The sequence below is a fragment of the Haliotis asinina genome, chromosome 6, assembly GCF_037392515.1.
Source record: "Haliotis asinina isolate JCU_RB_2024 chromosome 6, JCU_Hal_asi_v2, whole genome shotgun sequence".
Classification (NCBI taxonomy): domain Eukaryota; kingdom Metazoa; phylum Mollusca; class Gastropoda; order Lepetellida; family Haliotidae; genus Haliotis; species Haliotis asinina.
This window is the reverse complement of record NC_090285.1, coordinates 31,228,594-31,251,866: the sequence shown is the minus strand read 5'-3', so window position 1 is coordinate 31,251,866 and position 23,273 is coordinate 31,228,594. Positions and strand designations below refer to the sequence as shown.

The 23,273-nt window shown below is 43.0% G+C and overlaps 1 protein-coding gene across 1 annotated transcript in view; it reads right to left on the bottom strand.

Annotated features, from left to right (window-relative positions):
• Positions 1 to 3,086: 3,086 nt before the first annotated feature.
• Positions 3,087 to 23,273, bottom strand: part of LOC137288151 (MAP7 domain-containing protein 1-like) — a 53,049-nt gene continuing 32,862 nt past the window's right edge. The window contains exons 11-15 of the mRNA XM_067820567.1: positions 20,168 to 20,238; positions 19,011 to 19,115; positions 18,644 to 18,738; positions 4,017 to 4,086; positions 3,087 to 3,910 (exon numbers count right to left, since the gene is read on the bottom strand). Of these exons, the coding sequence (XP_067676668.1) occupies positions 3,680 to 3,910; positions 4,017 to 4,086; positions 18,644 to 18,738; positions 19,011 to 19,115; positions 20,168 to 20,238 (572 nt within the window). The 3' untranslated portion in view covers positions 3,087 to 3,679. The remainder of the gene's footprint in view (positions 3,911 to 4,016; positions 4,087 to 18,643; positions 18,739 to 19,010; positions 19,116 to 20,167; positions 20,239 to 23,273) is intronic.

Sequence of the window (23,273 nt, the reverse complement as noted above, 5' to 3'; positions counted from 1 at the left end):
ATATATAGAGATGTGTCTAAGCTTTAAAGTTCCAGACTTATTACATTTTGGTGAAAATAGGTATATGATAAAATGATGACGCATTCCAGTATTACTGCACTATTAAGGGGAAGAAAATACACGAATGTACTTTCATGTTTTGATGCCAGGGTGTCAGTTACTGGCATTTCTCACATGCTGTTGTTGACCTGTCAACGTGGCAACACACTAATGAACCATGTCCAAGAATGTACAGTCATACGAAGGGTACATTTGCAGGAAACTCATTATGAATCACCAACATAACACAGTATTACTGACATAAAATAAAAGACCTGTTGCCATTTTTTGACAAATGTTTGGCACATAAAGGGGAAAATATGGTATACTTCTTTTTATTAAAAATATTATGCTACCAGATAAGTTAGAAAATGCAGATAAGATTGATGTTAAGTTGATGTAAGGAAGGATAACAATATATGGATGAACCATTTTTTTATTGCTATGAGTGCTACGTTTAGGTGTAACTTGTAACACCATTATCATGCAAGTGATCCTTCCTTGCTGTCATTCTTCATTACTGCCTCCACTTCTAAATGCCTGTCAAAGAAGTTAAGTTGATGTTGGTGGAGCATTGGAAGTCTTTCTATTTTCGGTAGTATTCCAAAGATCAGTTTGGCAGTTATCACAGGATAAAGCACATCAGTATTTCACTGAAGAATATTTTCATGGACTTTCTAAAACAGTAGAATCCTGTTGGTGCTCCCTGTTAACAAAGACTTTGGTTAGCTGATCCCTTTGGAACCATCAGAAAAATTAGGTTAGTCTTCCAAAATTGGACTTAAACACTGTATGACCTATCCTGTATGCATGTCATATTATTTAAGATTTGTTTCAAATTTGTACATTGTATATTCTGAGATCCCTTAGGGGACACGTGTAATCTAGACATGTTATTGTTATTATGGACCATTGAATTATGCTGACTTTAAACCAATTACACAGAATTAAAACTATGTAATCTTGTGGCTGCCGCATGAATTCTGCTCAAGTTGTAAATTGACCTTTACCTCCTATTCCTGCTTTGGCTAGCTGTGTACATAGCCTGCTGTAAACCTAGCTGACCCTGCTTGACCCCTGACCTGACCTGACCTACATAACACCAGCTCTGTTGGTAATATGTCCATTTTTGCATGATTTGTCTTAAAAAATGTCAGTTTATCTCTTACTTAAGACAGCTGTAGCATTTATCAGCAATAAAATGGACTGCTTTTTTTTATTCTGAAAAATTGTTTGTGTTTGTTTTGGGGTTTTTTTTGTGCAAAACCTTCAACTGAACTTTGTGCAATGCAAACCCTATCACCTGACATGGAAAGAGATGGCCAAGAAATATTCTTATTTGCGCAAGGAGTCTGAGTTCTTTTTGACTAGAGCTCTTTTTTCTTTCCCTTTCCCTGGAAGTAGGCAGTGTTCTGAATTACTGCTTGAACATGGTTACCTTAACTCAAAGGATCCAGATGTATTTACAAAATAACCCAGTGAAACATGATGTTTCAGGCATGCAAGGATCTATAATTGTTGGTTCCAATTAAAGACTGGCCATCAGATTGATCCATCACGGTTCAGACTTGTGTCTGATAAATGTCACCAAGACCTCACTTTCCTGCCACATGGTGAAACTGAAATGCTGTTGAAAGTAGTGGAAAGCAATTCACTCACACAGATCTCCACACCTGTCAACTATTGGTCTGATGAAGTCGAGTCTTGGAATACATTTACCCACAGTCTTCAAGTGATCAGACTGTGCATGTAAAAAAACCCCAGAACATACCACTATTTCCTGTAAAGAGAAATAAGCCGAAATCAGTTATCTCACATTGTAGTTACTACAAACAACATGCTAAGTAATCATTGATCATTTTTCTTCTACCTTTTTTTCCACCAATGCCATAAATCCAGTATTTGTGTGTAAAATCACACCATAATTTCACTTTAGGTTTTGAATATGAGGTAAACATTTGACCTTCACAAATCCCCTCCATTAAAAACATGATCTGCAACAAAATTCTGCTGACACCTCACTTGAGCCAAACCAAACTTACTCATTCACCCATGAATACTAGATAGAGTATGCCTTTGACATCTCAGAAACCACAGATGAAAGTTTCTGTGCATGTCCCATAACATTTCTCATGGGAAAATGACCCATCTTAAGCATTGCTGCCATGGCTGTCCAATTCCTATCTATAGCTGGATCTGTCCATGTAGCCTGAAGTTTCCTGTGTGAGCTCAATATCTGTACTTCACCAAAGTGGAAAACATCTTGGACCTGTCATTATCGCTTTTTGTCTTTTGAGCTGACAGACAGTTTAATGACTAAATGTTTCTCAAAGCAAATCTATCAGTATCAATGTCATACTATTCATTCATGGGTGTCATCAAAAGCCTGCAATGGACTACCTCCAGTTATGTTTCTGGGTGTGTGTCAGCACCAGCTATGGGCAACAAACATTCATCAATGGCATCACTACAGGATTTCCTTTAACACACAAACACACCAGTGTATGACCGAATACTGTTGAGACTGTTGTACCTTTCACATACATAAAGGTCTTTAATATATGAAAAGCTTGGAAAAAAGTAACTTAATTTAATTCGTAAACAGTGTTTAGCTGCTTTTCTTATTACTTTGGTCCAAACCAAAGAAAGATTCTGGTTTTCGTAACATACAGATCCTGCCATAAAGCTTTTTATGAGTTATTTTTATGTCTTCTTTATACAAATTTCTTTATGGTAGACACTTTCATTTGTAGAAAATTGGATATAATGCATATATGTTGGCTATATCATACATATATAAATGAAGACAAGCTGTGCATCCTATTTCCGATATAGCATAATACATACTGCTGTTATGTTGAAGGGTGACCTACATGACTCCACAAGTTGCTATGCTGCTAGCATATCTGACTGCACAGGCATGACAGAAACCCAGGATTGTGTTCAAATGTGTGTAAAACTTTGCTCATTGGCTTGTGCAGGATACAACGTTACCAGTAGTGTGTTAGATTACCATTTTCAACTGCAACTGTATTTACACTTGTGAATATTGCAACCTGTAATCTTTATTGACGGGTTCCACTATAGCACTGAACAGTTTTAGCACATCCTTGGAAGTCAAATACAGTATATAGTTCAAGCACGTCCTTGTATATTGGATCCAGCATTTAGCTCAGGCACATACTTGTATGTAAGATTTTTCATATAGCTAAAGCATGTCCTTGACTGTTGGATCCAGTATATTGCTCAAGCAGATCCGTCCCTTGCTGTGATGTTGCGGGAATATTGCTAAAAGCGATGTAAAACCATACTCACTCACTCAAGCACATCCTTGTATGTAAGATATCATATATAGCTCAAGCACACCCTTGTATGTAAGATATCATATATAGCTCAAGCACATCCTTGTATATTGGATCCAGCATAAAGTGCAATCACATCCTTGTATGCCATTTTATATGGCTCAAGCATATCCTTGTGTGTTATGTTATATAGTTCAAGCATGTCCTTGAATGATGGATCCAGTATATAACTCTGCCACATCCTTGTTTGTAAGATATTTTATGTAGTTTAAGCACTCCCTTGTATGTTGGATTCAGTATAGCTCTGCCACATCCTTGTCAGTAGGAACCAGTAGCTTTCACTTCTCGCGTGTGTCATCAAGTGGATTGTCCACCACAGACTCGTGTATCATGATGAACAGTGGTACATATGTCAGGAAGTCCAAAAGGTCAAGGGCAACCAGGTGCCTAAGTTTTTCTCGGACCTCACATTCATGTTGGTAGCTTACCCCACCAGCTCGAAGTTCAATCATCAGCTGTTCTAGCGAGATCTTGTTGGTATCTCCATCCACATTACATTCCCAAAGTGTCTAAAACAAGGAAATAGTTAAAAGTTTCAAACCATTTGTTATGTCAAACAGAGAAGGGTACATGAGGCAGTGGTCTTTATCTGATACATCCTAGCATCTAACTTACCTTGCACTTGAACATCTTCATATCCAGCATCTTAAAGTCAACCTGACCAATAAGGTTCTTCATCCACTTACTGTAATTAGATCATGACACATAAATATAAGAATAATCAATGCTTAAATAGTCATTTTATATTCTTGACTGTGTTCATTCTGTTTCTTTCACCAAAGCTGACTGTATTAACTTTACCAGTAGTATAGGGAATGACAGTTCTGGACCACTTTCAAGAAATGTCTCTACAAAGCCTTATTTACTAAATAAGGCTTTGGTTGGGTCATTAGCTCTTGCTACTATTACCCCTACTATAAAAAAGTTGGCGGTAATTACTATGCCTACTTTGTGTTGGTAGGAGGTAACACTGTGCCGTACGGTACGATCAATAATTCTTCTCTTACAAACCCCCTACCCGGCCCATCCCTCAAGTAGTACAAGTTAGGTTCGTCGGCTTTCATATCCACTTTATCTATGTTGTAAGTTTTGACTGACCATATAGGATCGGTGGCCCGCTTACGGCTATCGCCCTCGTGTTCCCCTATGTTATGTTTATATCGATGAAACAGTTTAACGTGAACCGCCTACGATCTCTTTGGTGTTCATAATAAAGGCTTGCTGGGCTTTTTGTATCCCCTGTTCTATGTACTTTTTTTTCTCGTCCTCGCTGATAGCAGACTTACGAGACTTGGACTGAATATCTTGTTTCATTCCGTTATATTTTTTGAGTTCAGATAGGATTGAACGAAACTCCTCTTCTGAGATCTTACTGTCAGAGAGTGCCGTGGAAATTCGCTCACTCACTGTGTTCAGCTTTGCTTCGGCCAGAACCCTGATCTCGTCGTGTTTCAATGCCTTACGATTAAGTCTGCGTGATACTAACTTAAGCGCCAACCCTGCCAACCCTGCCACCCCAGCCGTTATTTCAATACCTAGCACTATAGGTGCAGCCACGATGGTAGCCAACAACCCAACGCCTGCCGCCCCTAGTCCCATGCTGGTTGCCATAAGGGTAGTGTCAACCCCGTCCACGATATTGAAAGCTCTATTGTACTTTTTACATAGTGCTTTCCGCGTGTCACGGTCTTGTTCTAGTTGACGTTTCACATCACATAACTGTCTCAAGCGGAACCCATCTACGGTTTCCAACGTCTTCGCTACTTCCTCTACGACTGGGTACAGACCCATCCTATAATATATATTTTGAAAGATATTTTAATTGGGTTTCATTTAATAGTCCTTCAATGTATTTGAAGTCTACAAGTTGTATACTAGTATTCAGGGTAATAGGTGAGAGTCTAATAGAATTTTCTGTTGTAATAAAAACCCCACTGAGATTTATTAAGCGGTTTATAGGACCCCCGTAGGTATCCCGTTGTATAACAATACGACAATATTTTCTTGTGTGTTCGTCAAACCAGTGTATTGACACCCCGGGTAAAATTTGGTGTACTTTTGAGGTGTTTTCATTACCTAAAAATACAAAGAAGACTTCTATGATGAGTGTGAAAGGGGAGGATGTATTAAGACTTACGTTAGGATCATAATTGATAAATGCTAATTTATTGTCTTCTCCAGGCATTAACCTATTTTTTTCGGTCTCAGAAGTTGCTATGAATACCCTATCCGGAATGAAATCCCCGGTCCAGATACCGTTGTTCCTAATCTTAGTGACATATTTTGTATATGTATCCATTGTGATATAAGGTGAGGTGAGTGTTAAGTTGATCAGCCATTTGGGCTCTTTAAAATCTGATAACGGCACCCGTCTGTACACGTTGTCTTTGAAGTGCAGGATATATAATTCATCTTCCTCACCAGGCTGATCGAATCCCTCCGTATCTCCTAGGTCGTTAAGCGTAGTGTTGGGACGATGACTGGTCATTATTATACTATTACGATATAATTTCCAACTGGTTTTCTGATAATAATTCAGGGGTTAACTTCATACCCATGAAGTGTATGTTGTCAGGCAGGAAGATATTGATTAGTGATATCTTGTTTTCCACGATCACGTTGACCCCCTGCAGACTGGTGTTGGAGCCGACACCCACCCGCACGTAAACGTTGCAAACTTGATACTGGTGTCGTTTCACCCACCCGAGTTTGATCCCCTTCACGATCTCGACATCATTCCCCGATGGTTCCCCTAGGTAGACTTTGATGATCAGTGTTGAGTTTGCCGGTAGACTCTCTAGTATAGTGACCACACCTTCGAATTCAGACACCAACTGCAATTTCACGTTTTGTATGGCTGGTTTACTCGATAGCATGTGGGCTGCCATAGTGTTGACTGGGCTGACGACTACGCTACGTCTCTGAGTTGGGACGTAAGCCACGAGCAGGGTTCCATTGTTCACGACTTTGTTTAGGTGGTTGTCTTTGTTATCCGTAAACACGTAAGGGGAGACGAGTCTAATATTGAGAAACCAGTCGTCGTTATCGGGTAACAACACCCACTTGTTATCTTCGGTGAAGACGAGCATATATGGTTTGTTTTGGACGACGGTAGTGCTCTCAACATCGTCTAAGTCGAACAGTTTACCCCCGAACGATGGGTATATTATCCAATTATTATCACCAGTGTTGACAAGGGCGTACTTAGTGTTGACTGTTGCTCTTGTGGTATCTATCATATCACTTAGGGTTCCACCGGAGGGGATTTCAACGCGTTTGTAAATGTTGTTTTTCAGTTGCAAGGCGTACGATTTACCATCTACTCCGGGAGCGTCGAAACCGCGCGTGTCTCCAAAGTCGGAGATCCCGATATTGACGCATTTTTTCACTCCGGGCCCTTGTGCGCTGGTCATTTTACGTGAAGCGTTAAGCTGAGGTATCCTATATTTACAGGATTATGATTTATATCTAACACCGATATTGTCAACTCAGGTATGTTGCCCTGGGTTAATCTCTTATACTGCCGTGGTGAAAACGACTCGGTTCTACCGTCGTTGAATTTCTCAGTTTTCACCGGCACTGCTCTCAGTATAGTGGAAGGGTGACCTCCTTGAATGTTATACGTTGTGCTCACCTGACCGAGATGAATGTACAGCTCTCGGTACGGTACTAGGTCGGGTAACTTCGTGCCTGTGACGGTTGTTGTTGGTTTTATCTCGTCAGGAGACATACCGAGTATCCTCGCTAATGGTCGGCCGAGCCTCAAGGAGGTTCTTCCGTTGTTGATTAACACCACTGTGCCGTTTGAGTCGTTCATCTTGAGTTCGGCTCCCAGGGGTTTGAAGACCTCGTCGTTGAGAGAGCACACGCTGTAGTAGCCGTCAGTTATCTGGCTGCGAGTTCCACTGACGAACAGCTTATTGTTGCTGATATTAATGTTAGTCCATTGCGGTAGGTAGGTGATATCGCAGAGTGCGACTTCGAGTTGACCTGACGTGTTATCGATCGCGTGCGTCAGCTGAACGGCCTCACCGCTCGTTATCCCTGGAAGTGTTATGTACATATTATAATATATAATTTATATATTATAATATGGATTTAGCACACTTGAAAATCGTGGTGAATGCAGATGGTACGGGGTTTAAAACAACCTTTATTAATATCTTTGAAAAATATGTCGTGTCCGTTAATAACGCGCAGGCGGTGGTAAACTGGAATCAAAACCCAATGCAGTTTTGGCAGAACCAACTCAACTTTGCTGTGTGGTGTGCGACGACAGGGTCGGGTGTGACACCAGACTACGGTATAGATGAACTGAGTAAGGCGGTTATTTTGTTTCATATTTATTATCAAACGAGACGAATATTGAAGGAAATAAGTGCTCCTCTTCCCCAAGATAAAGCGTGGAGTATGACGAATAACCCCTATGATAGACGCGCTTATGAACGTATTTGTGGGGAGTTTGAGATTCCAACGAATAAAGACTTTCGCCTTCCTGGTGTGAACCATGGTCTCGGTATAGTTCTCGTGTACTTCTACAGGTCCGGAACATATCAGGCCGGTTCTAAAGATGGTTCATACAACCCAAACCGTCATACATTTACAGGTCCCACAACGAATGAAAAGATCCATGTCAGCTGTATAAAACAAACCAATCCTGATGCAGCCACAGCCTGGACTAAAATGATTTCACAAACATTGAAAGAATTCACTCGTGCTGGTACAATACGCTTGAACGACTCGATTCGAACGTACGTGTGGGCGCTGTTGGGTGCGCAGTCGATGACACGTTCCAACATCCTCGGTAAGGGAACTGCTTACGACGCTCAGACACAATTCGTTTCCAACGTTGAGGATGCTATCAATTCTCCAGTTGATCTCCCGCGGGCCATCGACCGTTACCAAAACGTGTTAGAATACGCCAGATCGAAAGTCAATTACGTGTTCGGCGTGGGGTTGTACATGGCTCCGAGTGATATGCAACTGTGAATAAAAAAAGTGGTGGGTTATAACAACAAAATAGTCATAGCCACGGCGGATCAAAAGTTGGGTATCAACCCCGATATTAACACCCCCTATATCCCACACATCCCACCACGTGAAAAGGGTATAGTGGCGCCACCCCCGGAGTCTAAAGTTCATGTGCCCCCCACACACCCCCATATGCATGTGGGGGTACCCCCCTATCAGCAGCATATTGATAATAAAACGGCCCTGGTGGTTGGTGGGGTAACTTTGGGACTTATTTGGTTAAAGATTTCTTAGCCGCTACGTACACCAGACCCGCCACGGCGACGATGGCTGCCCACATGTTTTGACTGAGCCACATGGCAGTTTTAGCCAGAGCGCCCAACAACCACGAGACGATGCTACCCAGGATGCCGGGAAGGGCTTCGGCGGCTTTACCAGCCAGTTTAGCTAGGCCTTCCCCGAGTTTTTTTATCCAGTCTTTAACACCACCGCCTGTGGGAGTGGGAGTTCCCCCGCCGGCAGGTGTGGGGGTTTCCCCACCAGTGACACCACCAGGGTTGATATAATGAAACCCAATGCAGTCAGAATGCTGGCGATGGTGATCCCTTGCTCCCGGAACAATATCCGAATCCTGTTGGCTAAAGTTGTATCCTCGTTCAGTATTCTATCGATTGTTTCCCGAATACGACTGATCTGGGATCGAAGCTGTTCACGATTCGAGGAAGCGGATTCCAATCGTGTACGTCTCTCGTCTTCTAAATCATGTAGTCGTTCATTGATACGACGCTTCATATCATCGTTTTCAGTTTCGTTGAGTTTGGTTTTTTCCCTAGCGATGTGCTCGTCGATTTCGTTCAGTTTCCCCATGTTGTTCACGAGTTCTCCACGCACGCGTTTCACGGCTTCGTCTAAGCCGCGCAGTTCCCTTACCGGAAAGTCAAACCCCGGTAACGGTTTGTCCCAGTAGGTGCTCAACAGTTTTTCTATGCTGTCCGAGGCTTCTGTAGCACGCTGTGGTGTCATTTCATCTCTAATGGTGAGGTGGGATCTGGTAGCTTGCAGATCTTCTTTAACGGCCTTAGGTATTGCACCACCGTAATCATTCATGTTTAGATTTTTACGGATAAATTCGACACCATGGCGGCTGGCTAGAGTTGACAAGGCCAGTGGTTTTTTATTGCTCTTGTTAAAGAGGTCAACCCCTGGGTCAGACTTAAGGCGTAGAACACCCTTTGTATCAATAAAAAAATTCTTATGGTATCGACCCTGTGGTTCAACGTAGTTTTTATCTCTTCTTAAACTTTCGTAATAATCATTTACCGTTGTTTCCAAGAGTTCTTGGTTCAATGGTGAACTAGTAAATGAGGTCTCCTGCTCATCATCGAATGCCTGGGCACTAGCGCCCGGCATCTCCATCATATCTATGTCTTCATCCATTAGTATTAAAAATATATTTCTTTTATATAACAATGTACGGCAGAAAATTAGATCCTTTCAGAAGATTGAGAGAGCCATTAGGGGCCAGAGCCGTGCGACAGTCGGTGACCATCACCAACAATCCCAGCAAGATCAAACTCTGCTGGTTAGATTTCCAAACCTTGGTGAGAATGACCTCATTGTACCAGGCACTGTTCGACTGGCGTTCAATATCACGTTGATCTCCGACAACGACAAACGCGAGCTAGTGCGTAACGTGGGTCGAGCTATCATCAAGAAAACGACCGTCAAGATCAGCGGTAACGAGGTGCTGAGCATCGACGACAGCGACGTGTTTCACTGCTACAAGGATCTCTGGAAAAGCGAGGGAGAACGAGTCAATGATGTGTACCAGGGTATCAGCAAATCAACCCGGGCGCGCATAGGGTATGTCTTCACGCAAGACCAGCAAGACAAGCTATCGGACGGTGAAAAGGCCATCGCTCGAGCATACGGGAATCGATTCTGCGTGCCGCTCGACTTCGAGTTGCTCACGGGACACGCGCCGTTTTACCAGGCCGCGCTGGGTGATAGGCTCGAATACGAGCTCACGTTTAACGATTATAGCAAAGTAGTGCGTATGCCGAACGGTGATGAGGCCAGTTATGCCATAGACAACATCTCTCTGGAGTTCGACATGGTCACTAGCCCGGAGCTGGCCAGGCAGGTTCGAAGCCAGTACTCTGGGAAGATGGCTATCCTGTACGATCGCGTACTGAGGCATAGATCAGTCATGCGAGATAAGAGCGACACTGTGTGGAATATCAACCTGAACGTGCCGGCGCGATCGATGAAAGGTATCCTGGTCGTCCCCGTGGAGGATTACGATCCATTCCGGAGGGACAGCGAGAAGTTTTTCAACCCCGAGATTGAAAAGGTGGAAGTGACCATCGAGGGCGTGCCCAACCAGCTGTTCAGTCATGGTATGAGACCACACCAGCAGTGGGATGAGATAAAAAAGCTACCAGTGGGGGACTACATAACAAAGGACCTGGACCTCGGCTCCGTGCAGATCGGTGAATACCTGACCACCAAGTACGCCCTATGGTTGGACATGCGATCCACGGATGATGATAAACTGCACGGTAGCGGGCGTCGTATAGATAACGGCAGCGAAGGGATAACCATCCAGATGACTAAGAAGGCTCAAACCGCTGGTAAGTTGAAATTATATCTGTACGTCATTATGGACGCGCAACTTAATATAGACAATGGGAGATTCGTGCAAGCCATCTACTGATGGGGGGTACCCCCAGGGGTACCCACAACTACCCACTGACCCACACTGCGCCATAGTGTGCGGGCAGACTGGCTGTGGGAAGACCGTTTTCGTGTTGGATATGTTGGAGGGTTACTACAAGGATGTGTTCGATAACATCGTTATCATGTGCCCTACTCTGAGCATGAATAAAACCTTGGGTGATGACGGACCCGGACGTACACAAAATCGACCCTGGAACACGCCTGCAGGACTGGTTGAAAGCTCTTCACGAGAAATTTAAAGGGGAACCGACGCTGTTCATACTGGACGACTGCAGTGCTAATCGCGAGATAACAAAAAAGAGAGACATGCTATCGTACCTGGCCTTCTCCGGCCGGCATGCAAATCACAGCGTCTGGGTGCTAACGCAGAAGTTCAACTCGGTGTTGAAAGACCTCAGGGAGCAGACGCGATGGGTGGCCTTATTTCACTGCAAGGACAGGGATTCGTTCGAGGAGTGTTTGAGAGAGAACGATGTGATGAGTAAATTAGAACGGGAACGGGTGAAGAAACAGCTCGCTGAAACTAAACACGCTAAGCTCGTGCTCAAGACCGACCAACCAGTAGCATATATAGTATGCTAAAGCTAAGCAAAGCTAAGCAAAGCTAAGCAAAGCTAAGCAAAGCTAAGCATATAGCTATGATATTTGAAGTATTTGTCGTGTGCAACTTAACCTTCATTTCTCTGTGTTTTGTCTGCATCGGGTATTATATAGTTAAAACTAAATCTTACTTGTTATATTATAAGATGGAGTGTGAGGAATTGCTCGAACAATTGTCGTTGGAGGGTTCCCCCACTGGGGGTGTGGGGGATTCCCCCAAGCGAGAGAAACTGGTGGCGTTGGCTGTTGGCGGCAAAGCCAAACATTACTTTGGAGACTACACCCCGGATAAAATTCACAAAATGTCAGCCGAAGAAATCGATAAGCTGTACGCTAGATACGAGTCCCGGCTCGGGGCAGAAATGACAAAGACAATAGGATCGGCTATGACCCAGATATACACCGGTATTGTATCACACTTCCTTCCCATTCCACCAGAGCGCCGACTTTACCTGTGGGAGGACCTCGAGAAAGACCCTTTTATCGAACACGCCGTGAGTTCTATCAGCTGCGGGCTGTACCACAAATATGGTATGTTGTTGGCTCCAGTGACGGCGGCGATTATCACGGCAAAACATTGTCAATTTGAGAGAAAGAATAATAATAATAGTATAGATGGATACTGCACAGGAAACCCCAGTGAGGGAAACCCCTCCCGAGGTGACGGTGGAGACCCCTTCACAGGAACCAGTGAGGGAAGTGACCCCAGTGGGGGTACCCCCAACAGTAACCAGACAGAAGAATCCTAAGAGAGTAGCTGCCGGTAAAAAACGGTGGTGTAACCAACATAAAGTGACCAACCCCCGACTGTTGTTGGTTGTAGGTGTAACTGCTGCCTTGGCTATCTCGTGGTTATACGTGGGGGTACCCTCCCACAGTGAGCCCCCACCCAACAGTGAGCCCCCCACCCCCACGGTAGACCCGCATATCATGTTATAATTTTAATATTTTATATCATATACATAATGTCTGAGGGGAAAACGTTCGTCAACGACGCATACCACGCCACAGTGGTAGCCAGTCTAGCAGTAGGGTACGCTCGGTTGACTAAAATGGTGCTTAAACAACCAACTATCAAGCTAGATTTCAACCTGCAGGATATGGGTATGCTCATAATGAACCTTGGTATGGCGATGGCCACAAAAGACATCCTAGTAAAACAAGGAATAATACCTGATAATATAATGAAATAAATATAGGGATGGCCACGATAGCTATGATGGTCGGTGGGGCGTTAGTGAATGCCCTGGCATTTTCCGGGAGTAATTTCCTCTTCTCGAAACTACGAGATGATCACGCGGCTGAAATACAAGAAGAAAGGAAGCGACACGATCTCGCTACTGAGAAATTACAAAGAGCACAGGACGAGTACGCTAAAAAACGCCTCCAGAGGATCGATTTTATTAACGAACAACTCAAGCGTGAAAACCATGCCATTAAAACATTCTACGATGTCGATGAAGCAATGAAAGAATACTACCTACTAACTGGTAAACAATTGGAACCGCTCAATAAACCCACACTCGCTCAGTACTACACACCATCCAAGGGACAAATGAATCGTGAACTGGGCTTCATAGTGTTGGGTATAGCAGCTACTGCGTTGGTTGCGAAGCAATTAAATTAAAATACCTATATAAGTAAACATGAGACCCGCTCCATACCGATGCGAATACATACTTATGGGGAAGACCGAGGCCTGTGGTAGGAAATGCAGGAATCAGGGGTTCTGTTGTTTCCATATGGGAAGTCCTAACTACACGTGTTCTGTGTGTGGTATCGGGGTTAAAGGACACTACTGTCTATGTAAAGCTCACGGAGCGAACGTAGTCAGACATCAACTCATCTACGAGAATAAAAAAGGCTATATAAAAGAACGTAGGCGACTGCTCAAGATAGACTCCAGTGCGTGAAAGGGTTACCTCCCCTTACTGTGAAGCAATTAGACATTGGTTCTCTTAGGTGTAAACACTATGTCTACTGTGCGCGAGCTGAAGAGGGTCGCAAAACAGAGAGGTGTGATCGGGTATTCTCGAATGCGTAAGTCAGCATTGTTGAGATTACTAGGTTTAGAAGCCCCTCCTACGGTAACACAATTAAAAGCTCAAGCAAAACAGCTTGGATACACGGGTTATTCAAACCTGGGGAGAGCCGGGTTAACCGCATTGTTATCACATGCCCCCGTAGCACGTCCCACTGTAAAACAACTGAAAGCCGAGGCACACGATTTGGGTTTAGGTGGGTATTCCCGTATGAGAAAACCACAGCTTGTAGAATTATTACGACAGAATAGAGCTATTGACCTACAGTTCGTGCGCACTGAGCGCGCTGTAGGCAACTATTTGAGAGGTTGGCGCATGCACGTTGATAGAAACATAGACATTACAGATATCAAGCCTCTGATAGCTGATAAGGTCAACCAGGAACTAAATAATCTAGGAAGTATCAAGTTTCAGATCACAGTGAAAATGTCGCTCGATAAGCAGGTTGGGAGTACCACTGAGTATGTTCAGCCTTACTTCCGAGGTCAACAAGAGGTCGCCACACATACAGAGACCATTGATACATCAATCGATACCAGTTTTCAGCAGATACGAGAATACCTAGAACGCTACACACACTTGGGGTCCGGGTGGGCTGTAGATAAAATCGATAATGTCTATCTAGACATAGCTAACTACGTGCCGTTCAGAGGCGGGTCATACCTAGCCTTGCCTCCCTACTATAGGAATAAACATGCCATAGTAAACGTTAAGAATAGAGGAAACGATTGCCTGAGGTTAGCTATCAGGTCAGCCTTATTTCCAGCTGGCACTCATTCAGATAGGCTTTCTAGCTATCCCCAAGACGATGGGCTCAACTGGGATGGTATAGATGAACCCACCCCCATATCCCAGATCACTAAAGTAGAAAAACAGAATAATCTGGCTATAAATGTCTTTGGGCACGAAGGTAACACAACAATAGTACACAGGGTCAGCCCGGTGAAGGATCGCCAAGTTATCAATATATTCATGATCCAACGAGGTGAAAAGTATCACTACACGTGGATAAAACATCTCAGCCGGTTGTTGCACGACCAGTCGAAACACGATGGGGAAAAACACTTTTGTGTACGATGCCTACATGGCTTCACCCGAGCTGATTTATTAGAATCCCACCGGGATGATTGTCAAGGTGTGGGGCAGACGGCCATACGAGTCGACATGCCTAAGGAAGGTGACAATATCCTAAAATTCAGTAACCACAAGAATCAAATGTCTGTGCCTTATATTATATACGCCGACTTCGAAGCCTTAGTTGTGGGGGATACCCCCAGTGGTGCCGCCGGCAGCTTTACCCACAAGACACAAGAGCATAAAGCCTGTTCGTTTGGATACATTGTCGTCCGTTGTGACGGGGAAACGAAAGCTCCGGTAGTGTATAGGGGGCCTGACGCGGCTGAAAGGTTTCTAAAGTGTTTGCAGGAGGAAGAAAAAATTATTAGGAATGCATTGTATAAAATCGCTCCCATGCGTCTGACCCGAGTCGACAGGCTAGCCCACGCTAGTAGCACTAACTGTCACGTGTGTGAATCACCACTTAACGGTGATTCAGTGAGAGATCACTGTCACATAACTGGTAAGTATAGAGGCTCCGCTCACAACGCGTGCAACCTCAAGCTTAAAATCAACCCTAAGACAATAAACATCCCCGTTGTATTTCACAACTTGAGAGGGTACGACTCACACTTGATCATGCAGGCCATCGCGAAAATCGATGGTAATATAACGTGCATCCCCAACAACATGGAGAGATACATCTCCTTCAGTTTAAACGGACTTAGGTTCATTGACTCGTTTCAGTTCCTCCTGTCGTCACTCGACAGTCTGGTCAAGGCCAACAATACCTTCCCTATCACCGATCGATACACAGACGCCGAGACTAGACCCCTGCTTATGAGGAAGGGTGTGTACCCCTATGAGTACATGGATAGTTGGGTCAAGTTCACCGAGACCAGACTACCCCCTATTGACTGCTTTTATAGCAAGCTGAATGAGGCGTCCGTCTCACGAGACGATTACTCGCACGCGACTAACGTATGGAATAAACTGGGTTGTAAGAACCTGGGTGATTATCACGACCTGTACTTGAGAACAGATGTACTGCTGTTAGCCGACGTGTTTGAGACGTTTAGGCGGACGTGTTTAAAGCAGTATAAACTCGACCCCGCATGGTATTACACCAGCCCAGGTCTGTCGTGGGACGCCTTGCTTAAAAAGACCGGAGTTAATTTGGAATTGCTCACAGATTACGACATGCACCTATTCATTGAGAAAGGCTTGCGAGGTGGGATTTCCATGGCATCCAAACGATACGCGAAAGCAAATAATCAATACGTGAAAGGTTACGATCCTAACAAGCCAACCAATCACATTCTCTATCTCGACGCAAACAACCTGTACGGCTGGGCCATGAGCCAGTATCTACCTACAGGGGGATTCGAATGGGTACCCCACGTTGATGTTATGGGGGTTGCACCAGATTCGAACAAAGGGTATATCCTCGAGGTTGACTTAGAGTATCCCAAGGAATTACACACATCGCACAACAGCTACCCCCTGGCCCCCGAACGTATGAGGGTTAACCCAGACTGGATGTCTGAGTACCAACATAACTTGTTAGGTGGGCGTGTGACAGACGTTGAAAAACTCGTTCCTAACTTAATGAATAAGACCAAGTACATCGTTCACTATCGCAACCTACAGCTGTACCTGTCGTTGGGTATGAGGCTGACCAAAATACACAGGGTGCTCATGTTCGACCAGAGCCCATGGATGGAGCCCTACATCAGAATGAACACAGACCTACGAAAAAAAGCCACCAGTGATTTTGAGAAAAATCTCTACAAGCTCATGAACAACTCGGTGTTTGGTAAGACTATGGAGAACCTGAGGAAACGCGTGACCGTGAAGCTGGTTCGGTCGAGTGAGGAAGACAAGCTCAGGAGATTGATAGCCAGTCCGGCATTCAACCGTAGTAAGATATTCACAGACAACCTGGTTGCCCTACACATGAAGAAAAGTCACATAAAATTCAACCGGCCTGTTTACGTGGGGATGAGCATCCTCGATTTATCCAAACACCTGATGTACGACTTTTACTACAACGAGCTCAAGAAACAGTACGGCGACAGGTGTGAAGTGCTGTACACTGACATGGATTCCCTGCTGATGGAGATTCGAACCGAGGACGTGTACGAGGACATGAAAAAACACCTTGATTTATACGACACCAGCGATTACCCTAAGACCCATGCCATACACAGTACTGTAAATAAAAAGGTCCTAGGTAAGATGAAGGACGAGTGTGCTGGCACGCCCATAGCTGAGTACATAGGGTTGAGACCGAAGATGTACTCCATACTGAAAGCCGACAATAGTGAGATCCGGAAGGCTAAGGGGGTTAAGAAGTATGTGGTGAAACAACACATCAAACACGCCAGATTCAAGGAAGCCCTGTTCAAGACCCGTACCTTTAGGCATAAAATGAACACACTTAGAAGTGATGGACATAAGATATACGGACTGACTATAAACAAGACGTCCCTGTCGCCTATGGACACGAAACGTTGGATAGCTATTGATGGGATAAACACATATGCATATGGACATGAAAAAATTTGAGGCTATTTACTACAGCCCGCGTGGGTACTGGAAAGGAGCTAGCGCAGTAGATAAGCTAGCTAAAATAGCGCGAGTACCCCCGGAGGAAGCCAAAGCGTGGCTTGAAAAACAAGCCCTGTGGCAGATCTATTTGCCGGCACCACGCTACGTGCCTAGAAGGAGGTTCGGTATTAACATACCTAATAGCGTTCACCAGGCAGACCTACTGTTCCTACCCCACGACAAGAGGTATAAGTATGCCTTAACCGTAGTGGACGTAGCCAGTCGTTACAAGGAAGCCGAACCCTTGACCACGAAAGATTCGGCCCAGGTAGCCAGAGGATTCGAACGCATATACAAACGCAGTCCGCTGACGTGGCCAACAGAGCTGCAAGTTGACCCCGGACGGGAGTTCATGGGTGCCGTGTCACAACTGCTAGCCAAACACGATACAAAGGTCAGGCGTGGCACGGCCGGAGCCCATCGCAGCCAAGCCATAGTTGAGAGATTTAATAGGACTTTGGCTGAGCGCTTGTTCGGATATCAGTATGCTAGGGAGATGGTCACCCCTGGAAAACGATCGACTGAATGGGTCACGAGGTTACCCAAGGTGGTGTCGGCAATCAACCATGAAGTCACCCGTCTCACCGGTAAGAAACCGGCAGACGCTATCAAACTAAAATCAATAGTTGCAGAGTCGGCCGCTCCATTGCGTGGGAAGGAGAAACAGATACCAGATAGGGCCCTAGTGAGGTATCTATACCAGCCAGGGGAGCACGAGGGCGATAGCCGTAAGCGGGCCACCGATCCTATATGGTCAGTCAAAACTTACAACATAGATAAAGTGGATATGAAAGCCGACGAACCTAACTTGTACTACTTGAGGGATGGGCCGGGTAGGGGGTTTGTAAGAGAAGAATTATTGATCGTACCGTACGGCACAGTGTTACCTCCTACCAACACAAAGTAGGCATAGTAATTACCGCCAACTTTTTTATAGTAGGGGTAATAGTAGCAAGAGCTAATGACCCAACCAAAGCCTTATTTAGTAAATAAGGCTTTGTAGAGACATTTCTTGAAAGTGGTCCAGAACTGTCATTCCCTATACTACTTTACCAAGTGTCAAACTCAGAGTGTTACATACAAACCAAGAGAAGGATTGATGATTGACACATTAGTCTTACATTACTGGCACTGATATTTAACAAAAGATAAATACTGGTTGGAAATGTGAAATGGAATCAGGTTCTCCCACATGCATTCATGAAGAGCCAGGGTGGTACTTACTCTAGGGCAGCTATACGCTGAGACAGTGCTGCTAATAAAGAGAATAGCTTGAAGTCTGCTCCATTGGTGATACTGTAGCCAGTCATCTCGAGAATCTACAACAGTAAACACTGAACTTTGAATGTAATGAAGGAACTTCAGATGTCATCATGATTATGTGTATACTGGCCACTCCTAACATTCAATACTCTATCTATTGTTCATTACACTTGGCCACCTGAAAATCACAGGGCCTGACCATCAGGTCCATTACAGCCACTTTTTCCCATTGTATTTTCTTACCACACACTGATCAGTATTTACCTCCAAATAATAACTCTACAGATATCAAACCTAGGTGTTGTCTACATGATAGCCCTTATGTTACCCTATATAAATATTCCTCTTCTGTTTCCGTCAGCCTGTTGTTGGTGCCTCTCAGTGCAATCATAGCCTCAGTCCCAGTCAGCCAGCCACGGTTTTCATCATCAACCTACCGAGTGAGTGAATGTTGTTAATCACTGGAGTCACTAGTGTTCCATTGGATTGTAATAATGTAGTCTGTCCAGGCAGCTCTGATACTATCAATACTATCAATTTAACTGTAGACACAGATCACCTGATCAAATCCAGAAAATTCTTCTGAAAGCATGGGTTATATTGAACAACTTCTCACCAGATTTGACAGAAAACAGCCTGTGTGCTGTTATCTCAAAATACAAACATAGCTCATTTTTCTAAGACAGAATTATGAACTGAAACTTTTGTTAAATGTACAGGTTGTGACTTTTTTGAGTCCATACAGGATTTGAACCCCCTCTCTTACAATCAGGCACCTTAACTCTAGCACACAATGTTAGTCATCGAACCCACTCAACCATCACTGCTTCCATGAAAATGAAAGCCAGACAACTAGCAGTCCATATCACGCTCTGTGAATACCCTCCTCGACAAGTGAGTGAGTGACTGATTGAGTTTAATTTTATGCCACACTCAGCAATATTCCAGCTATATGGCAGCTCTTTGAAAATAATCAAGTCTTGACCAGACAATCCAGTGATCAACAGCATTAACATAGATCCGGGCAACTGGGAACTGATAACGTGTCAACAAAGTCAGTGAGTCTAACCACCTCATCCCATTAGTCGCCTCTTACAACAAGCATGGTCGACTTTTATGGCAAACATGGGTTGCTGAAGGTCCATTCTATACCAGACCTTCCCAGGTTCTGACAAGTATAAATTGGCATGGCTCACTCGGCTGAAAGCTGTCTGATGCCATAAAGAGTAAATACTGATCTTTTGAAAACATGTTTTCTTTTAAATGGTCAGGAAATATATTAAATATTATTTGAAGTCACAGATGTTCTTCAAATGGCCCTGAAATATGTATTCATAATCATGTTTTCAGCATCACTCTTTGTCATTTCTATTCATGCCAGTTGTGACAACCGTTTCATGCAATCTGGGAATGTATTCCTTTGTATCCTGAATTGTTTTCATGAAGATAAGTGTGTGATACAGATAACAGACAATGTTCACATACTGCCTGAAATGCATGCTTGTACATCTCCAGGTTGGTACGGCTCAAAATGCAATACTTGGCTAGAAACCCATCTGCATACAAAGACAAAAATCTGAGACAAAAAATTCTGTTTTTAAAAAGTCATTAAAGTCAATTATTTCTACCATTTAACAAAGATCTGAGGACATCCCGATCCAGGTCATATCAGAATGTCAGTTCTGTTTCATGACTAAGCAATGAAATGACTAACAAGGAATTGACATTAGCCAGTCAGAAAGTAGCTCACTCCAGGTTTATGACACTAGTTTCAAACTGTCAACTTCCACTTAAAGGGGAAGTGTACCTGAAAAAATGTTTTTTTCTTATCTGAACCAAATTGGAATTATTTCAATGTATGTTTTCAATCAACTCATTTTACCCACAATGAATGTATAATCCACATAAAAAGTACTGAAATGTTATGCCATTATGAGGCCTCTCTTTGCAGAACTAAACATGCCAGTTACTGCCCTATGATTATGACGTAATTAGTGCCAGCTGATTTAGACTAATCTCCTGCCTGGTATCAAAGCAAAAAAACATTAAATACTGTCATTAATCACATGAAAACTCACGAAAGAAACAAGAACTGAAAATGGAAGCTGCAATTTGATATACTATAAATGAATAAAGATACAATGATTGGTGATTTAGTATCAAAACTGGCTTGATTTACCATCCATGTAATTTTCACAAAATGTACCCTGCAACGACTGGATGATGAATGAATTTCAAACAGAAGTCAAAAATGCAAATTGTATGTTCAGGATGTATTTGGATATGGTTTTGACATCAAGTTGAAAGTTGAAGATGGGGGGACATACATGTGTATATTGTACTATTTATGTCGTCATGTACCATTTGTAGAATGCCTTCACATTCACTGCAAGCTTGATGTTGTTCATATACGTTTTGGTGAATGAGTTACTGTTGGTTAGAAAGACAGCTGACTCAGGTTGAATGTTATGTATTTTAGTTATATACTAACACTTTTTGAACAATGTAACAATGTGGAACAGACCACATGAGCCGGCTGACAGCCAGGCAACAGCTGGATTAAAATAGTAGCCTGCGCATCAAGACATAAGAACCACACCTGTACCTGCATCACGTGAAATGGGTCTAATAAAGTCTAACAACATCATTCGTTTACCATTTGGGCACCAATGACGTCATTTCAAAAGGACATAAGCCACTGTGTGTTCATTGTGGACATAAAAACTCTTGGTTAATGTAGAAACTTTGATTGGATGTAACGCAAAAAATAAATTTGTTCCTTCAGATATCTGTATTGTTTTGGCTGTAAAACTTTTTTTGTTTTCTTATGATATAAAAGTGGAGACAAAAAGTTTAATTTTCAATTAAAAATCTTAGAACTGAACAAAATCAATTTCTGGAATGTCTGTTAGATTGCTGAAATTACATGGCAGTACTTTCAAAGGGCTACTGAGAATGTCTGCAGTTTCAAATATTTATCTCACTGAAGTAAGAGACATTGATCTAGACAGACTCTATTGTACTGACAGCAGAGTATCAGTCAGAATGCCCTGTGCTGACATGAGGTTGTTAGAAAACACATTTCGACTATCCTGCTCACGTAAATGTTTGGATTCCTCATGTTAAAGGTCATGGCCTGTTAGAGAATGCCTTCAGATCTTTTTATCATTGAAGCAGGAACAAAGATGTGGTAATTTTCACTGTAAATAATGAAATTCATGCAAACATTTTATTAATATGAAAAATGCAGTCTAAATAAACTTATACTCAGTACTTTTCGTTAAACTCCACTACTGGGTCTAACAAAACCTTATGGGAGGTGGCGTCAGGTAACCTTTGAGATTGACCAGTCAGAACACAGCTTACCAAATTGTGAAAGTGCACATTTGCACATACCTTTTGAACTTTTTATCTCGAAAAGGTTTGTACCCGAATGATTCCGAATACTATTTAGCATATGCTCACTTCCGGGTGATGCACACAGTGTACGTACAACCATGACAACAGTGAGTAAACAGTTGCTGAAAATAGTGTTTTGGGCAATATTCAAGGATGTTATCTTGCCGAAATAATAGCTAATGGTAACCATATCAACAGAAACCCCAAAGCGTATATACTGCAGGTCAAATAACTGTGTTATATGCAGATTTTAGTTTGTGGAGAGATCTGTGTCAGTAACCTGAATCTTTTGGAAGTCCCTCCCATAACTATATAGTAGCTGTTGCCTGATTGGTTAAATCTATTTAACCATTTCATGTTTGATTGGATGGCAATTGGTCGCTCAAAGGTTACCTGACGCGACCTTCTGCTAGGTTTTGTTAGACTCAGGGGTGGAGTGTAACAAAATACACTGAGACGAAGTTTACTTTGACTGGTGAAAAATGTGTCTGTACTCTTCCCGCATTATTATAATGACACATTTCAGTCTGACAGTGAGTACTAATTTCAATAACACTAACTGATGTCCACTGAACTTATTCATCAGCAAATTATGTAACAATGGCGGAAGTGTTGACACTACACATCACACATATACAGGTCACTTCCTCATTACAGGTATCTCAAGTCACATGTAATTATCACTGGTTTCAATCACTGGTCAATGTTTAAAGTCACTGAAGCACATCAGCAGACTGGACATTCTGCAAAGTTTACAATGTTGTCATAAGACAAATAGTCACAAGCAATCAAGTGATCAAACATGGCAGTGTAGTCAAAACATCATCAGCTCATTTCCATTCATTGCTTAAACAAGCTCAGTTCAGGTTATTTGATAAATAACCAGCATGAAAAAAAAAAAACAACATCAAGGATTCAAGGTGTCACATTTTATCATCAATAAAGATTTCTGAGTTTGCATAAATTTTGTGCCACATTTTACACTAGACCCTCTCACTCACATTATATTGACACATAAATTTCATGATTTACACTACTTATTTAGGAGATAAACATCATGTGTTGGCCAATTTCCTGGCCAGTTTTCGGCAACTAGAGATGATGCCTTGGGAACCAGCTGAAACGGCTAGTCGATGACACTTCAATGCTGTACTCGTAGTATATTAGAGTATATTTTTTTCATATCTCATTT